Here is a 19,764-nt window from a genome sequence, read left to right on the forward strand (position 1 = left end):
GGGGCTGCTTAAATAGCTAGCACAACATGCTAGCAGACAAACTTTGTAGCACAATGGCGTGTGATGTTTTTGTCTCCTTGTGGGCCGGCCGCAAGCAAGAAACTTTCTTAAACTTGTTCACCGACTGACTGTGCAATGCTTGATAGATTAATATTTCTGACAGACACAAAAATGGCCCTGGCATTTTTGGCCCAGGCGGCCCACACCCACCGTGACTGGTCAGACACATTCCCTGCAGACAGTTCTTAAAATATGCGTGCATTCTATAATATGAGTTGCCTAGTGTTTTGCGTTCATGTTATAGTTTTGGATCCTTCAAAAAGGGTGTCAAGACTTATCTTTTGATCTTTCACATAAATAATTTATTAATTCTTGGAGTTATGATTTGTATATTTATGGTATAATAAAAATACATGTTGATATTTGATATTGTATTGTTATTATTACTATTTTGCTTAATATTGTCTTGGAGACTTAAAACAGTTTACTGTTAATTTTAATTATTGCAGTGGGGAACCTTTAGGGCCTTCTACGCCTTCAGAGAAGGCCTAAACAAATTATAAATAATAATATATTTAATACTAATAATAAAGTATTCAATAAATAATTTAAAACAATTATATCTCATTTAATTTAATACAATACATTCTCTCTCATATGTTCTATAGTTAAGCCTACTGTCGCTCTGGATAAGAGCGTCTGCTAAATGACTAAATGACTAAATGTACTGTCAAGTTCATGTCCTGAAAACATGTTTTCCAATCAGAATCGTCTGTCTATATTAAGGCCCAGTTAGCTGGCTCATTCATTGGTTAAGACTTCACAAATCCTGGAGAAGGCCAAGCTATGTGTTTTGGTGTGAAGAGTGACGGGCAAACTGACCAATCACGCTTTGATTTCAAGTGGGCGGGAGCAAAACGTCCTAATCTCTTGCAGAGTGGTGAGAGCGGTTGAGAGACAGAGGCAACGTCCACACTAGCCTGGGTACATTTAGAAACGCATACATGTCTGCGTTTGCACCTCCCGTCCACACTAATACGGCGTATTCGGACACTGAAAACTGAGCTTTTCGAATATGCTCCCCTAGCCTGAGACATTTGAAAACGCCGGGTTTGCGTAGTAGTGTGGACGGGGTCCTCGGAGCTTTTCAGATACAATGATGTTCAGTTGCCATGACACTGGGGTTAGCTTGCGCTCTATAGCTAAAGCTAATGTCAAGATGAACATGGAAGATGAAAGAAATATGCTGCTCCATCACTATAATTTATTTACCAGTTTAGTTAGTGTACTACTTCAGATACAAGTATTATCACTTAATAGATACGCGTTACTCCTACGCAGAAGGCGAGCGTTGTACTGTACTCGGTGTGCCTGAACAGATGTTATTGACGTTACAGTATGGTCTATTTGTTTACATCCGTGTCGTCGTCAGCTACAGTAATTAAAGGATTGCACTTGTTTAACCCATTCAATTAATCGTATTGTTGCTTTTTTCCGCAATGATTTTTTTCTCGGCGGTGATGGCCGAGGTGAAGGCCCAGCTGTAGTACTCACGGTTCGCCACTGAATTATTGTAAGATTCATATTTGGTCGCTTGGACAAACGTGTCTGCTAAATACAATACAGAAACACACACACAGCCTCCCTCCCTGAGTTCCTGTTAATTTGCCTACTTCTTACTACGTCGCCAACTACTCTTTCTTCCATCTTTTTCTCACTCGCTCCCATGGCCCTGTCATGGTCACTCTCCTCCTCCTTGGCTTCTTCCCTGACCCTGTCAGTAGGTTGTTACTGCTTCTCTGAGCAAGCTACCTCTCCTCCTTCCTCTACAGCAGGGGTGGCCAATCCTGGTCCTCGAGGGCCACTGTTCTGCATGTTTTAGATGTTTCCCAGCTCCAGCACACCTGATTCAAATGAATGGTCATTACTCAGCTTCCACAGAGCTTGATAACAACAACAATTAGCAGGGAAACATCTAAAACATGCAGGACAGTGGCCCTCGAGGACCAGGATTGGCCACCCCTGCTCTACAGGTAATGCTGATGTTGAAGCAGGTAAAGCCCCCCCCCAAATATGTTCAAAATGTTTGCACATTTTGTGGCATTCGCCTATAATCTTTTTCTCCCTTAATTATTAACTTTTCTGCACCTCCTTTGTGCTTTGGTGGTTGTTTCTCCATTTTAGCGATGCTAAACTTTAACGATGCTAAACCAGCATACGCATTAGCCAACAGCTTGTGTCTCAGGGCCTGCGGGAGGCGATATTATGAATCATGGGAAGGGGGTTCCTGGATTTGATTGGGTTAGGCCAGTGCCAATAAAGAAAATTAACCAATGGGCCGCTGTCAGTTCTCTATGGACCGGACCGACCAAAACAATTTTTACCAATGGGCCGCTGTCAGTTCTTTATGGGCCGGCCCGACCCCCCCTCCTAAACCCCCCCCCCCCCACTATAAATGATATCGGCGATTCGGCCCAATAACGCGTCGGCCCACCAGGCAAATGCCCGGTATGCCAGATGGCCAGTCCAGCCCTGTAATAGTGTAGAGTGTATATTGTAATAGTGAGTGTGTATTGTAATAGTGTAGAGTATATATTGTAATAGTGTAGAGTGTATATTGTAATAGTGTAGTGTTTAGTGCAGTGTAGGAGGTAGTGTCTCCAGCTGAGGGAGACAGAGTGCAGCACCAGGATAGTTACCCTAACCCATAGTTAGGGTCCCTCTCTTCCTGTTTAGTGCTTACATACGATAGTTCCTGTCAGAGCCAGACAAGAGGTGCTGCTTCAGCACACTAGTGTCTTCAGTTTCAGAACATACACACACCCGACAGATAGGCATACTGTACACACACGCCAGGTGACATACACAGACACATACAGTGCCCTCCAAAAGTATTGGAACAGTGAGGCCAATTCCTTTATTTTTGCTGTAGACTGAAAACATTTGGGCTTGACATCAAACGATGAATGTGAAACCAGAGATCAACGTTTCAGCTTTTATTTCCAGGTATTTACATCAGGATCTGATGCACAAATTAGAAAATATCACCTTTTTGTTCGAACCCACCCATTTGTCACGTGAGCAAAAGTATTGGAACATGTGACTGACAGGTGTGTTTTGTTGCCCAGGTGTGTCCTATTACATACATTATTCAATCAATAAATACCACTGAATGTCTACACTCAGGTTCAGATTGGGTAAGATAGGTTTTGTCTATGCAGACTGTATTCAGAGGTGAAAACAACATGAAAACCAGAGCGCTGTCTTTGGGTGAAAAACAAGCAATTGTGAGTCTTAGAGAAGATGGAAAATCAATCAGAGCCATTGCAGAAACATTGGCCATAGCCAGTACAACCATTTGGAATGTCCTGAAGAAGAAGAAAACTACTGGTGTACTAAGTAACAGACGTCGAACAGGTAGACCAAGGAAAACATCAGCAGTTGATGACAGAAACATTGTGAGAGCTGTAAAGAAAGACCCTAAAACAACTGTTAGTGAGATCAGCAACAACCTCCAGATGGCAGGAGTGAAGGTATCACTATCTACTGTTCGCAGAAGACTTCATGAACAAAAGTACAAGGGCTACACCAGAAGATGCAAACCACTCATTAGCAAGAAGAATAGGAAGGCCAGGCTGGAATTTGCCAAAAAGTACAGAGATGAACCTCAAAAATTCTGGGACAAAGTTTTATGGACTGATGAGACAAAGATTAACTTTTACCAAAGTGATGGAAAGGCTAAAGTTTGGAGAAAGAAAGGAACTGCTCATGATCCCAAACACACAAGCTCATCTGTGAAACACGGTGGAGGTAATGTCATGGCTTGGGCTTGCATGGCTTCTTCTGGGACGGGCTCATTAATCTTCATTGAGGATGTAACACATGATGGCAGCAGCAAAATGAACTCGGAAGTCTACAGAAACATTTTGTCTGCCAATTTAAGGAAAGATGCAACCAAACTGATTGGCAGAGCCTTCATCATGCAGCAAGATAACGACCCAAAACACACTGCCAAAACAACAAAGGAGTTCATCAGGGGCAAGAAATGGAAGGTATTAGACTGGCCAAGTCAATCTCCAGACTTAAACCCTATAGAGCATGCATTTTACCTGCTTAAGAGGAGACTGAAGGGAGGAACCCCACAAAACAAACAACAACTGAAAGAGGCTGCAGTGAAAGCCTGGGAAAGCATCAAAAAGGAAGAATGCAAAAGTTTGGTGACGTCAATGGGTCACAGACTTGCTGCAGTTATTGAAAGCAAAGGATTTGCAACTAAATATTAAGTCTTATTCACTTAAATATGTTTTAAGTATATCTGTTCCAATACTTTTGCTCACATGACAAATGGGTGGATTCAAACAAAATGTGATATTTTCTTAGTTGTGCATCAGATCCTGATGTAAATACCTGGAAATAAAAGCTGAAACGTTGATCTCTGGTCTCACGTTCATTATTTGATGTCAAGCCCAAATGTTTTCAGTCTACAGCAAAAATAAAGGAATTCGCCTCACTGTTCCAATACTTTTGGAGGGCACTGTATACATAAACATGCATACACATTCTTAACACTGTAGATCAAAAGTACAAATCCACAAATGTATACATCATGTGGGATAAAAGCAGCTACTAAACAAATTCATTATTATTGTAGGAGCTAAACAGCCATTACAATTATTATTTATGTCACAGGAATGAGGGTTAGCAATCGTCAGTACTAGATAATCTGACCTCCCTGTAAACACCACTATTTTAGCATAAAGCACTGTTTTAGCATAAAGCACTGTTTTAGCATAAAGCACTGGTTTAGCATAAAGCACTGTTTTAGCATAAAGCACTGTGTTAGCATAAAGCCATACGGTAGCATACAATACTGTGTTAGCATACATCATTGTGCACAGCACTGTGGTAACATTAAGCACTGTATTAGCAGGCAGCACTGTTAGCATGCAGCAGTGTGGTAGCATACAGCATTGTGGTAGCCACTGATACACAGTGTTTCCCTTAAGAAAACGAGTCTATCTGTTCACAGAGGGCAGAGATATTGTCATTGGAAACCAGATAGCCAATCTACACTTTGACATGGTTGCAGTGACACTATTGTGCGTCATGGCATTGAGCACACACACTTACACACACATGGATGCACATACTTACACACATGTAAATGCACACACACACACACAAACACACGGAGAACACACTCCCTAGTCTGTGTGATCCATGTATAAAAAGTAACTTCCTGAGGGAGAAAGAACTGAGATGACGCCACACGTCATGTGACTCAATGATGTGTCACAACACTGCAACCAGATAAGAGCAGGACAGACTGTCCAAGCCTCACGGCCACACACACACACACTGTTTACTACCAGTAAGAGTACCTGTGAGGATTCTAACAAACCTCTCTGGATGGTTATCTAAAGCCTAATGGACCAATTAGCTTGGCCCCTGAGGTTCTGTAACACAACACATAGGATCTCAACTGGCTGGGAAAGATGATTGGCGAGAGTTGGGTTAGGGCTGGGTTGTTCAAGTTCAAGTCTTGTATTTGTCAGGTACACAGAACAACACAAGGTCAGACTGGGCACTGAAATTCTTAAGACAAGACAACGCAAGCACCTGGCATAACACGCAACGCGGGTTGGGATGAGGTTCATGTTAGGTTAGGTTCAGGTTAGACATGAGTTAAAGTTGGGTTAGGGTCAGGTTAGTGCTGGGTTAGTGTTGGGTTATTTTGGGATTAGGCTCAGGTTAGTGTTGGGTTAGGGTTGGTTAGTGTTGGGGTCAGGTTTGGGTTGTGTTTGAAGCTGGCTGCATGGTGAAAACAGGATATGAATGTCACCTGAGAAATAACAAAGCTGTTATGATGAGAGTGCATGAGAGGGGTGAGTGTGTGTGTGTGTAAGGGATAAGTTGTGTTCTGCACTATACACACACTACCTATGATTGTGGGTCAATGCCTGCAGAACTGTAATGGGACCCATGAGATACAGACATCAGAAAAGCAAAGGAAGACAGAGAGGCATACAGAAAGGCAGACAAGCAGACAGAGACAGGCAGGCTGAGAGGCAGGCAGCCAGAGAGCAGGCAGACAGACAGAGAGGCAGACAGAGGAAGGCAGGCAGACTGACAGAGAGGCAAGCAGCCAGACAGAGAGGCAAGCAGACAGACAGAGAGAGAGAGGCAGGCAGACAGATAGAGAGGGAGGCAGCCAGACAGAGAGGCAGCCAGACAGAGAGCAGGGTTTCCCGCAGCACTTTTCAGTTAAGCCTTCTAAGCAACACACACCTTTTTTTTTTTTAAATGTATAGCGTAACCGCCGCTGTCCTGTTTTCTCCCTTCCATTCCAAACCGTGACCAACGCCAGTCTCCCTTCTCTGCAGAACGCATTGGAGAAAAAACTTGTTGTGCCCCCCCCGGCTCCGCCGGCAAACACCACCCTACCACCTTAACTAACACATTTTCGGCGGGAAACCTGAGAGAGGCAGGCAGCCAGACAGACAGAGGCAGACAGAGGAAGGCAGGCAGATTGACAGAGAGGCAGGTAGATAAACATTAAGCATACAGAGGCAGGTAGACAGACAGAGAGAGAGGCAGACAGAGGAAGGCAGGCAGACTGACAGAGAGGCAGGTAAACAAACAAAGCATACAGAGGCAGGTAGACAGACAGAGAGGTAGGCAGACAGAGAGACAAGGTTTGAAAAAACAGACAGAGCAGACATTGAGTTAGGTGAGAGAAGGGATAGAGAGAGAGACTAAGATAAGAGGATGTATACTCACTACTGTGCACAATCAATGAGCTGGTATTCATTGGAGCGTTCGAAGCAAGCTTTCACCCCCTCGTCCTCCCACAACTGCTTGGCATGTTGAAAGAACTCCTGGTCCAGAGACACATAAAGAAAGACTGTTGAGCAGGGAGACTGACGAGGAGAGGGACACACTCACTGTGACAGGGATTCATAGACTGTTCCTTTTGACAAAGCCCTGTTCTTAAAAGTAAATACATAAAAACACTTCTAGCATATTGTTAATTGGCTCAATTGGTTCTACACACAATACCCCATAATAATAACAACGTGAAAACAGTTTTTTGGAATTCAGAATTGACGGTACCATGTTTTAAGTAAGTGCCAGACTTATTATATAATTAGCTATAGCCTATATATATTTCTAAGCCTAAAGGTCATGGAAATGCATTATGATACATCTTTTTTCTATGTTGCAATTGGTCACCTGTATAGCTTTTAGTTTTTTGTATTCTGTTGGGCTGGTTGTGTTGTGCTTTATATATTACTTGCATTGACTCTTTGGCTTTTCCCCTGCAGAATATGGAACGTTAAGCCTGCTGTTATTTTGATTAATTCGGCATGTAACTGAATGTCTCCTTGTGGAAACCAAATGCCCGCCCATCCATTTAGTTCTGGAACCGATTCTGCCGCCATGTAGGGCATTGACAAGACAAATGCAAAGAAAACAACTTTGTAGCTAGTAGGGATGTAACAATACTATTAGTTCAATACTTACCTCAGTTTTTTAACAAAGGTTTTTGGTTCTGATGGCCTGGCATATCAGAGTGTTTTTTGTTATTCTATACTTAGGCGACAGGAACAGTAAAAGGTTAAGGAGACAAATGTATGTTTTTTTTATTGCAATATTCTTTATTTTAGCAAAGCAAAAAAGATCCCAGCGCGTAAACTCCAGTGTTGAAAATTTTGCGGCATTGTCGCTAGATTTAGCAACTTTTCATTTTCCCTAGTGACAAAATCTCATCTAGCGACAAATCTGGCAACTTTCCGGTGAGATTATTTTGGCAACATTGTTGGAATCTTTTTAAATGCGTAGTCGAAAAAAACACAAATCACAAGCAAGTATTAAACCGTGGATGTTGTACCAAACTGTTGAATATTATATTCAAAATGGTGTCATCCCTAGTAGCTAGCTAGTGCCGTCTTACCCATCACCACCCTTTTGTTTATTGTAATACAAACTGAACTTGCTATTTAGCTAGCTGTACGTCAGGGCTGCCATCTTTTCAAAAAACCTTGGAGTGAGATTTGGTGGGGCCAACCCAAATCTTTCTGCGTACTAAGAAAACCCTCCCCCCGAGACGACATTTCATGTGTGTAGAGAGCACCCTCTGCTGTTTAAAACGGGTATCAAAATTCATTTTTCATCACATCGATATTAATCATCACATATGTAACTGCCATCAGTTAATTGACATGTTTTACATTGGGTTTCTTTTGTGTGGTGGGTTGTTGTGCAGTTGTGTGTGCATGAATGTTGTGTCTCCTGAATGATGTTCTGGATGGCTTGGGGCGGAACCAGTTTGTGTGTACTGCCTGTGGGACTCTTTTTGGTGAACACACTGAGACAAAACAATCTGCCATGGAGCGCGATAAGCGCATTCCATAAGCAAATTTGTTATAGTACCTGTTAAGTTAATTTACTATTAAAGCTGTGAGAAATGTGTTGAAGATACAAGATTTGGGTTTAGCTCCTTTTAGTAATAAGCTGCCAACGAGATATGTTGAGATGTTGCCTGTTTTAGCTAACTTAGCCTGATCGCTTGCTGTGTTAAGACAGAATCTAGTGTTAATACAATGAATTTGCTGCAAGCAGCTGTTGTAAGTATTGTTTCATCTGCAGTTTTTACGGGATTGATGATCGACGATGGACTAAAGATCACCCTGTTTTTTACTAAACTTTGTGTGTCTGCGCATATTACTGGGGAGCTACAACATATTTGTCTTAAGATGTAACCGTCTTACAATGTATCATTACATTTACATTAAGTCATTTAGCAGAGGCTCTTATCCAGAGCGACTTACAGTAAGTACAGGGACATTCCCCCGAGGCAAGTAGGGTGAAGTGCCTTGCCCAAGGACACAATGTCATTAGGCTCAGCTGGGAATCGAACTGGCGACCTTCAGATTACTAGCCCGATTCTCCACCGCTCAGCCACCTGACCCCCCACCTGACATTCCTAGTATTGGTCCAATTAATTTACTTCCTGGTTCATATACATGAATGACAAAAGTGTTTCATGGTCTCTGTGGCAGGAACCTTTCCTCCCATTCTCCCCTCCTTCTATCCTTCCTTCCTCCCATCCTTCCCTGCTCCCTTCATCCTGTCCCCCCACCAGTCTTTCAATTTTCCCAATCTTCCATCCATCCACCATCCATTCGTCCTTCTTTCTGTCATCCCTTCCAACCCCCCCTCCCCTTTTTTCGCATCCTCTCGTCCTTCCATCCTCCCCTCCTCCTGAGTGAGCAAGAGACGATGAGGGAGTTCTTAGAGGTACTTGTTTTCTCCTTCAATGTCTTTAGAGAGTGCCTGTGGATCCAGTAATGAGGCCCCTAGTGAGGTCAAACAACACACCTAATAATCACAATATCATGCCTAATCACCACAATATGTCACAATATACAATGCATGTGCGTAGGGGCTGTGTGTAGATAATTTGTGTAGGGGCTGTGTGTGTAGATGATGTATGCAGGGGATGTGTGTAGATCATGTGTCTAGGGGCTGTGTGTAGATGCTGTTTATGTAGATGTTATGTGTAGGGGCTGTGTGTGCTAGAGTCACTGAGCTCCTAGTAGAGAGCCAGCTGGGAGAATGTTGGGGTCCAGGGGATACCTGGTGACACAACAACAGGTAAACAAACTCCTATGTTTCCATGACTACCAGCCCTGTTCTACCTGAGTCTTCATTAATAGGAAGAAATGCTCATTATGACTAGGTTAAACAATGCAAGCTTGGTGCCTTGGGGGTTAAACAGTGCCAACTTGAAACCCCAAGGGATTGTCTAACGACGAACATGGTGTGTCTTAGTTGGTTTGCAGTCTGCCCCACCAGTTGGGTCAGCAACTCAGATCATTCAAGAGAAAGACCTGTCCCTACTCTTTCCAGTGTTGTACTCCCTTAAAGCACAAGAGCTAACAACTACTCTTATGGTAGAACGATGAAAGGCCATCTTCTTGCTATCATTGAATCTCTATGTAAATAACCACTTGTGCATGGTCATAATATGAGTACATAATGGGTGAGAACAGAGTGGTGAGGAGAGATCAGTGATGATGGATCAGTGACAATAGATCAGTGAGGAAAGATTAGTGATGATAGATCAGTGAGGAGAGATCAGTGAGGATAAATCAGTGATGGGAGGTCAATGAGGAGAGATCAGTGATGATAGCTCAGTGAGGAGTACAGTGAGGCGAGATCAGTGACAATAGATCAGTGAGGAAAGATCATTGAGGAGAGATCAGTGAAGACATTTAATATGTAAAAATTATACAATATATTTGTTTATATATTTCCCTTTATCTTTTTAAATAATGATACATGAGTCATCAAGTAAACCTGGAGGATATTTATAGCACTGAAAGTTCTGACCTAAACACACACATACACACACAAAAACACACAGCCATCAGGGGAGACAAAGTTCTGGTCACAGCAGCAGTGAGGCATGGTACTGTGTCTCAAGTTACTTCATGTCACACTTCAAAACCCACTTCCTGACACACAGCTCCCAAATGAGAGTAGACCACAGGGCCTGTCTAACTGCCTGTCTAACTGCCAGTCTGTCTGCCTAAATGAATGCCAGCCTGTCTGCATGCCTGTTTGTCAGTGATAGTAGTTTTGTTTTATAATAAACACATGAATACAATTTTTGCCTTTTTCATTACACCACTGTGTGTGTGTGTGTTTATGTAAATGTGTGTATATGCATTTGTGTGAGTGTGTGAGTGTGTGTGTGTGTGTGGGGACTAGAAACAAGCCTGAGGCCCAGGACTCTGAAATACTTGAGACAGTGTGAATGAAAACAGTGTAGTTGACTGACCTGACAGAGCTTTTGACAGAGCTGATAGTTACACCAGTCCTCTTCCCCATCACCCTCTCCTCTTGTTCACCCTCTCCTCTCTATCATCCTCTCCTCTTCATCACCCTCTCTTCACATTCATCCTCTCTTCTCCATCATCCTATCCATCGCCCCCTCCTCTGCTTCACCCTCTCCTTCACTATTCATCATCCTCTCCTATCTTTCACACTTTTCCTCTCCTTCATCCTCTCCATCATCCTTTCCTATCCTTCACCTCCATTTCTTCACTCTATTCATCATCCTCTCCTCTCCTTCACCCTCTCCAACCCCCTCTCCTCTCATTCAACCTCTCCTACTCTTTACCCTCTCCATCATCCTCTCCTCTCTATCATCCTCTCCACCTTCAAAATCATCCTCTCCTCACCTTCACCCTCAAAATCCTCCTCTCTTCTCCTTCACCCTCTCCAACCCCCTCTCCTCTCTTTCACCCTCCGCCTTCTAAATCATCCTCTCCTCCCCTTCACCCTCTAAATCATCCTCTCCTTCTCTTCACCCTCTGCATCATCCTCTCCTCTCTATCATCCTTTCCACCTTCAAAATCCTCTTCTCCTCACCTTCACCCTCAAAATCCTCCTCTCTTTCCTCCAACTCCCTCCTCTCCTTCACCCTATGCTTCACCCTCTCCACGCCTTTATCCTCCTCTACACCACCCCCCTCCTTTCCTCCACCCTCTCCTTCACCCTCCCCATAATCCTCTCCATCCCCCTCTCCTCTCATTCACCCTCTCCTCTTCTTCACCATCTCCTTCCCCCTCTCCATCACTCTCTCCAACCCCCTCTCCTCTTATTTACCCTCTCCTCTTCTTCACCATCTCCATCCCCTCTCCATCACTCTCTCCAACCCCCTCTCCTCTCATTCACCCTCTCCATCCCCCACAATACTAGCTTCTGTTGTGATCACCACAACACTTCACTGCCACTGTGACAGGTCCGGCTGGGTCCTTACCTCTGTATAGTCAAAGTCCGAGAGGGGAGCTATGCTCTTGATATAGTCGATTCTGAACTGGTTGGCAGGGTTACCCAGAGGGACTGGTGGTATTAATGTGCTCATGGCTGAAACTATGGTCTGTCAACAAATAAACACAAGAGGGAGAGTGAGGTAGAGTCAAGGAAATAAATAAAGTTAAGTCTGTTGCTGAAGAGTTTTGGCTTAACCTATAGGATTTATACAGTACACTTCTGTTGACAGGTATATTATGATATCACACACACCTCAACACACAGAAAAAAAACACAAACACACCAATTGTATTATTAATCAGAGTCCCTACTCACCACAATTGCATCCTTCACGTTCTTCCGAATGTCCAAAATTTTTTGCTTCTTCTCTCTGGGACAAACAAACAACAGTGAGTTAGATTCTGCAGTAAATGATATATGTCAGAGATATGCCAATGGGTTATCCTCAGGGTTATCATCTCAGAACAGGATTAGGGGTATCCCTGTAAAAAATAATCTCAGCAGAGGTCTAGTCAAATCAAAAAACTGAAATTCAGCACAGATTGCTCCTTACAAAAAATAACTTGGAGGTCTTTATTTGGACCTATAGATTGCATCAGGGTTATCTGTGACCAAGCAGGAATTATTTTAATTTATTTCAATTATTGAGAATAGCTTTACTCAGCACGACACCATAGATACCTTGCTATTAAACTTATTGTTATCCATTATATTTTACATGCCAGAACTGACAACATGAAAGCGTTTTAAGGTTAAACAATCTAACATCGTTGCACATACAACCTAGATAATAAGCCATATACATAGTGTCTTAGCATACACAATCCACACACTAGACAAACATGACTATATGTGTATAGTAGCCTTTCGAAATCAGACGTGTATGTCGCCATGGCTATAGGCCAGTGTAGCTTCACTGCAGTGCTAATATACCACAGCGCTGCTATGGGGAACGGCGGCAATTCGTCTGGGTGAACCAACAAAGTGACAACAAGAACATTTGATTTAATATCCAGCGCGACCGATCTTCATGGTTCTCGTACATGAGGTGTAGAGAGAGGACGACTTACTCTGAATTAAATCCGTTGACGTGCAGAATCCTCATCTGTTTGACAACCGTGCTTTTCCCGGACTCTCCGGCCCCTAAGAAAAATCACAAACAGTCTATTAGGAACCATGTCTTTACCTAAAGCCCAACAGGCCTACACACATACAGTGTAAGTAACAAGCATGTAGCTTAGATAAACTATACGTCGGGCTTCCTGCTTCCCGGATCTATAGCCTACATGAAAATCCGCGATAACGGTACAATCTGTCTAACTGAGTCGGCAGTAAGACCTGTCAACATATGTGGGCTGGGGCCGAAGCAGCGAACACAGGCAACATGATAGCGCACACATCCGCTACATCAGAATCCACCGTTCGGATCTTACCCAATAAAAGCAGTCGATGTGTAGCTTTATAGGCTTGTCTCTCTTTTTGCAATTGTTTCTCTATCTTTTTATTCGCTTCCCTTTGTGCCTTTTCGTCGATACGTTGATCTTCAGTCTTGCTGTTGCCCAAACAACCCATTTCCGCTGTCCTCTTCACGTAGAAACAGAGTATTAAATAACGGGTAATACAAACCCTTAGTAGCCTTTAAATGGAGAACAAATAGGGCGAAAAATCCGTGCGACACTTCTGTCGCTCAGAAAAAAATCTTCCTGTTACAATTTCTCTTTAACCCCCGCAGTCCTGCGTGCTCAATCCACTTACACTAAAATGAACATCATAAATACAAATAAAACCATATATTCATATTATAAATAGGCAAAGAGCGGAGCGAGGCTGAATCTGGAGGCCAGCCAACTGCTCCTCTCTTGCGCTCCTTCCTCCCTCTCTCTGTGTTCCAGTCTGAGCGGTTTGGGTTCCTGTCGCTTTAACTCAGCACTGCCGCTCTCCGTGACTCCAGGAAGTCACACCTCACAACACGCGCCAGTATACTGCAGCTTCAAACACTGATTGTTAGACTTTGATATAATAATAACAACAAGAAGAAGAAGAATTATGAGAAGAAGAACAACAACAACAATAATAATAAAATAAGATTAGTAATGATGGTATTATTGTTATTAGTATTATTATCATGAGCCTAATATATATATTTATATATCATTGTTCAAAATTCGTTCTTTTCAAGGCTCAAAAATGGATAGTTCCCTTTTGTTATTATCAGACAGACTAGTCCACCCTAATAACTTAGGTTAGGCGTTAACAGGAGATGTAAACAAGCTTTATGAAGTGAATGCTGGAGTTGAATTACTCCAATTCCATCCATCTGCGGGGTATTCAAGAAAGCGACTTCAACAAACTGTGAACCAAACCCCGAACTCTGAATTGATTTACCCTAAAATGGGAAAGCACGACTTTTCGGTTGCAGTAAAGCTAATTAGTTGAATCAACTCGGAGTACGTCCACTCTGAGTTAAGCGCAGGCATATGAACTATTAAAGCAATCAATGGAGCTCCAATACTAGGATCCACCATGGCACCCGGCGACAAAAAACGTTGTCCTACTACACCACACTTCAGATAGAAGTGTTAATACGTGTTTATGGTAAATCTGAGCATATATTCCGCAAAAAAAGCAACGCGGCTGTAGCAGCGAAGGAGACAATTGGCGTCAGAGACAATTGCTGGCCAAGTCAATGCATACATTTGACTGCAGTAGCCAGTCCATACATTGAACATTTAACGACACTATCCATTAATATTACTGGTGAAATAGTGGTGGACTTAATAAGATAGTATGTTAAATGCTATTAATATAAAAACATTCTACGAAAAGGTAATGCTTATATTGCTTAGGCCTATAAACTCATGATTGTAGCCTATAGGCCTACGTTACCTTGGTTTTAATAATATGATACAAAGTAAATATCAGTTGGTGCCTATTTCAGCTTGTAGTAGCAGTAACCCCCAACAAAATGCCTTTCATCACAGGATGAGGATGATGATGAAGAGACGTTTACTGCTGCCACAGAGATAAATGCAGAGAGGCCTACATGTATGGTAACTACTGGTAGTTCTCCCCCTATGTAATTTTATTGATAGGCTTGTGTGGAATTGTCAGGTACACTGAAATTATGAGAATGAATAGAAAACGATTTGCACATTCACTGTTCACATTCACCATGCACTGTTAAACAGAGCATGGATGCTGTACACAGTGAGGTGTTCATTTAATGGCAAGTGAATTCTGCATGAAGAACTGTGGAATTTAATGTAATCAAATTTATTCCCAGTTACCAGTAAATGAGTTGTACAAACTGCATCTCATGAAGCAAGTGCCAAAAACTGACCAAGAGATCGTAAAGGCTGATCTTGTAGGGCTGGTTGTCAATCTGCTCTCACCTCTCATATGCTAAAATATGGAGTTACTGGACAGAGTCTCAACTCACATCTCATTGTGTAAGTTATTGTAGCATTGCTACTAATATGTTGATAAGTAAAGATCAAGATTGTGGTGTGATTGGTTCTTGGGTATAAATGGAATTGTGAAGCATTGTTCTGTGGATTCTTGATCTCTTGAGACATTTTCCTCAGCTCTGGCTCGTCCTACTCATTCTCCTTCCTCACCTCTTGCTTTCTCTTTTACAATAATCATGGTAGAGTAGGTAAGAATTAACCTTAATTTTGTAACATGTTTGCCTTGTAATTGATTTCATTCATTTTCGATGTTATTAAAAGTGTGTTTTATTTAACCTTACTTTGACCATTCTTGCTCTGATTTAACCCATAGTGTGAAATAAAGTATTGGCATTGTTTGGTTAATGTTAATACACTGTTCAGTTTCCCATCTTCCTTCAAACCTTAGGGGAATTAGTTTTGGTTGTTTGGCCAATATTAACCCCCTACAATCTTTTTCTCGATTTGCTGGAACACCGGTTACAGGAGGGTTCATGGTCACAGGTGAATCATGTAAATTGTAGGAACAATAGCCAATCTAAATACTCATTGTTGGTGGCCAAGCAGCGAAGCTGCGAAGCCACTGAAGTGTTTCTACCTTTTCTTGTTATTATTGGTGGCCAAGCAGTGAAGCTGCAAAGCCACTTAAGTGTTTCTACCTTTTCTTATCATTATAGACCAACTATCACCCTACGTCACACAACTGTCAAGCAGGCTCAACTGCACATGTTGGTTGCAAAAGACAAACTTCTCCCCGGTCTATTACACTTGGAGTGTGATCAGGTCATCATATATCTCTGGCCACTGGATTGCAGGGCTTGATATTAACTTTTTGACGCTCTTAGCCTTTGGACAAATACATTTACGCTTTACTTGTATGCACTAAAGTCACTTGACCCCGGATACCCTTAAATAGCCTGACCAAGTGATCGGGCAAAACTAGCCTGGCTTACGGAGGTCGCTTTCTCAGGCAAATGACGAATGAACAGGCTCGGTTAAAGAAATCCGAGATGCTGGCTATCTTCATCAGGCTCGTATCTACATTAGGCAGTCCTCCCTGACGTTTCTGGTGTAGAATGAAGTGAAATACAACATTGTGCACACTGCCAGTGAGCGAGTCTGACTGAGGCTAACGTCAAAACAGTGTAACGCAGTCTCACTCTGATTGCCAGTTTAAACAAATCAGAAAAATAATCGGACCAGCTGGCTGAAAGCAGAATTCCCATATGTCTTGAAAGTTGCCCTGTTCGACTTTTTAGATGTAGAATTGATTGTAAAACTGTAAAATTATGAACTTTGAGACATGACGTGGAGACATGGTTGCCGCTCGACTATGCGGTCTGTACCGGGCGACATTCTCACTCAAATTTCCAGACTTTTGTGACCCAAATAAAAATTCTGATGCGACAGATCAATGTGTAATTGCTTTCTCTCTTAAAGGCTGTCCTCTTCGACCTTTTTAGTCTTTTTAAATCTAACTATTTGTATTATCCGTGTGGTCCTTTTGCCATTTTAAATGCTATCCTTTCCCGGTTTTCTGCAACCACATTGCGCGCGCATCCCGAATGTTTACAAACAAATAATTGGTCTATTGGTGACCAAGCAGCAAAGCTATGGAGTCTATGGCAGCCCCTAGAACCGTATGGCAAAAAGTTGTGAAATTTGGCACACATTAAGGACAGGCTCCTCTTTATTTACACCAAGTTTCATGTCTCCCATTGGAGCACTCTAAAGCCATCAACTGGTCAAAATTAGACTGTGTTTACACACATAACTTTTGAAACGTATGACCGATTTTCAAAAATGAGGTACCAGTGGATTCCCTGGATCAAGACGAGTTCAACATACCCTATGGTGTCAACTTCCGGTTATATAGATTTTCCGCCATTTAGAATTTTAAGAAAAAAGTTTTTTCGCTTCTCCTCCTTCAATTTTTGTCCAATCTTCCCCAGAATTGACCCACATCATTGTCCCCGCAACGCTCACAGAAAAATTCCTTAGGATTTTTGATTTTCAAAATCGTTTGTCCGGTACAGCCGATCAAAATGTGCAGTTAAGCCGGCAAAAAGGAAGTAGGGTTGTATCTCAGCAAATCTTTGATGGATTCACACCAAACTGCATGCACTCGAAACCCTGTTCTGAGGATGTCTAAAACGTTTTCTGGGTCATTTGACTGCTTGGCCACCTCATTGCTGCTTGCAGCTATATCTGGTGGCCAAGCAGCGAAGCTGTGAAGCCACTGAAGTGTTTCTACCATTTCTTATTAGTGGCCAAGCAACAAAGCTGTGGAGCCACTTAAGTGTTTCTGCCTTTTCTTATTATTATTATTGGTGGCCAAGAGCAAACAGTGTTTTTACTGAGTATGCATCGTGACTGTCTCCTGACTAAGTAAGTGACTTTAAACTTGTATCATTTTTTTGTGTTTTTGCTAAATCTTGTGTCTGGGTAAATATCAGTTGTAAAAATGTCATAAAAAAACGGACCCCTCTGCATCCAACGCAAGCAAGCACACCCTACAATTTTCCCAGAAATTGTACCCTCTCTAGTTATTAATATTGGTGGCCAAGCCGCGAAGCGGATCAAGTATTTCTACCTTTTCTTTTTATTATTATTATACATCTGCCATGGGAGTCTATGTCAGCCCCTAGAACCACATGGTCAGAAGTTGTGAAATTTGGCGCACTTTTGGCACCAGTCCCCTCATCAATTTCACCAAGTTTCATGTCAACCCTCTAGCGTCACCAATGGGTCAAAGTTGAAGGTGTGTTTACACACGTTTCCTTTGAACCATATGCCGCATTTTCCAAAATGAGGTTTCATTGGATTCCCTGGATCAAGTTCAACGCACTCTATGACGTCATACCCAGTCATATAGATTCTCCGCCATTTTGAATGTTAAGGAAACGTTTTTTCGCTACTCCTACAATTCTTGTCAAATCTTCTTCAAAATTGCCACAGATGATCTTCAGACCAAGCTTTACAAAAGTTATCCCCTGGGGCCAATAACTGTAGATTTATTTGTCGTATTTAAGTGATTCCTATGTCTCGTGATATCTTAGGAGATCAATGAATGAATAAAACGTTTGTCCCTACTCCTACACAATGTATCCAATGTTCACTAGATTTGGCACAGATTATCTTCAGACCACAATCACCTTGATATGTCAAAATAGGACTGAATTACAGCTGTTTAAACTTGGGCCAAATCGGACAACCACTTCCCACAGGAAAAACTGCTTATATTTTTACCCAGTAACTGAACTGTGGTTTCCAGCGCATTTAATAGCTCACTAGGATAAGTTGGTGTCCTGGCAATGGCAACATCAGAGGTTCGAAACCAGCCAAAGGCGACAACTTGTCATGTCTCTGATTCTCTGTTTAGCAAGACTGTAAGCCAATGCAAAGGAAGCCAGGTACACCGCAGTCACTAGCAACCTGTAGTCAAGCTGTACATAGTCAATGCAATCCTTAGACAAACTATCAAAATTATTTCAGATTTTCGAAATCCGTTTGTCTGGTACAGCCAATCGAAATCGGCAGCAGAGCCACCAAAGAGAAAGTTGTGTCGTATCTCAGCAAATCTTTGATGGATTCACGCCACAACGGCCGCAATATTGGATTTTTTGTACAGTAAAGATTAAGGAAACACGTTTTTTCACTACTCCTTCAATTCTGGTCCAATCTTCCCCAGAATTGGCACACATCATCCTCAGAGCAACCCTCACTCAATTATTCAACAGATTTTTTAGTTTCGAAACCTTTCGAAAACTTCCGAAAACCGTCCGGTACAGCCAATCAAAATCATCAAAGGAACCAAACAGGAATTTGGGTCAAATCTCAGCAAATCTTTGAGATATCAACACCAAACTTGGTATATCGGTGGAAAACACTACAACATGTTCCCATGTTGCAAAATTAACTTAATATCTTCAAAAATTATTAAAATAAAAGAAATCTAATTTATTGCTAACGCTAAAATAATGCTTTGCACATCCGCCGGTCAAAAAGTGATACTCTCATTCAATCACAAGTTCATTTGAAGACTCTTGAGAATGTTAAGTACACAAATCTGAAAAAAATAGAATGTAAGATGAAAAGTTGATTTTTAGTGAATACTTTAAATATGCATGCTTGGCTAATTTCTAGAGCTTTTTGCCCAAATCCTCTCTCTCTCCTTCAGCGCGCACACTCCACATTTTCACACACTCAGCCTTCCCTTGACACAAGCGCAAGCTTGGCAAGATGCACACACAACATTTCAGGAGAGTGTGGGCTGACCAAGCCCCCACTCATTCCTTGGTCTTTAGCAAAGACCTTGGATCTTGATGGTATTACAGTTCCGATTTTGTATGCAATGGTAAAAAGTTCTCCAAATGCTGAAACATTGATAGTATAGGCCATGAGTAACTACCACACCACAAATGACCCACCATTATCCATAGGTGGCGCTACGGCCACCCCCCAATTGTCTATT

The 19,764-nt window shown here is 42.1% G+C and overlaps 1 protein-coding gene across 1 annotated transcript in view; it reads right to left on the reverse strand.

Annotated features, from left to right (window-relative positions):
* Positions 1-13,739, reverse strand: part of LOC124470047 (guanine nucleotide-binding protein G(olf) subunit alpha-like) — a 43,915-nt gene extending 30,176 nt beyond the window's left edge. The window contains exons 1-5 of the mRNA XM_047023725.1: positions 13,278-13,739; positions 12,915-12,987; positions 12,160-12,214; positions 11,831-11,950; positions 6,781-6,878 (exon numbers count right to left, since the gene is read on the reverse strand). Of these exons, the coding sequence (XP_046879681.1) occupies positions 6,781-6,878; positions 11,831-11,950; positions 12,160-12,214; positions 12,915-12,987; positions 13,278-13,416 (485 nt within the window). The 5' untranslated portion in view covers positions 13,417-13,739. The remainder of the gene's footprint in view (positions 1-6,780; positions 6,879-11,830; positions 11,951-12,159; positions 12,215-12,914; positions 12,988-13,277) is intronic.
* Positions 13,740-19,764: the final 6,025 nt, after the last annotated feature.

Source organism: Hypomesus transpacificus, chromosome 8 (genome assembly GCF_021917145.1).
Source record: "Hypomesus transpacificus isolate Combined female chromosome 8, fHypTra1, whole genome shotgun sequence".
Lineage (NCBI taxonomy): Eukaryota > Metazoa > Chordata > Actinopteri > Osmeriformes > Osmeridae > Hypomesus > Hypomesus transpacificus.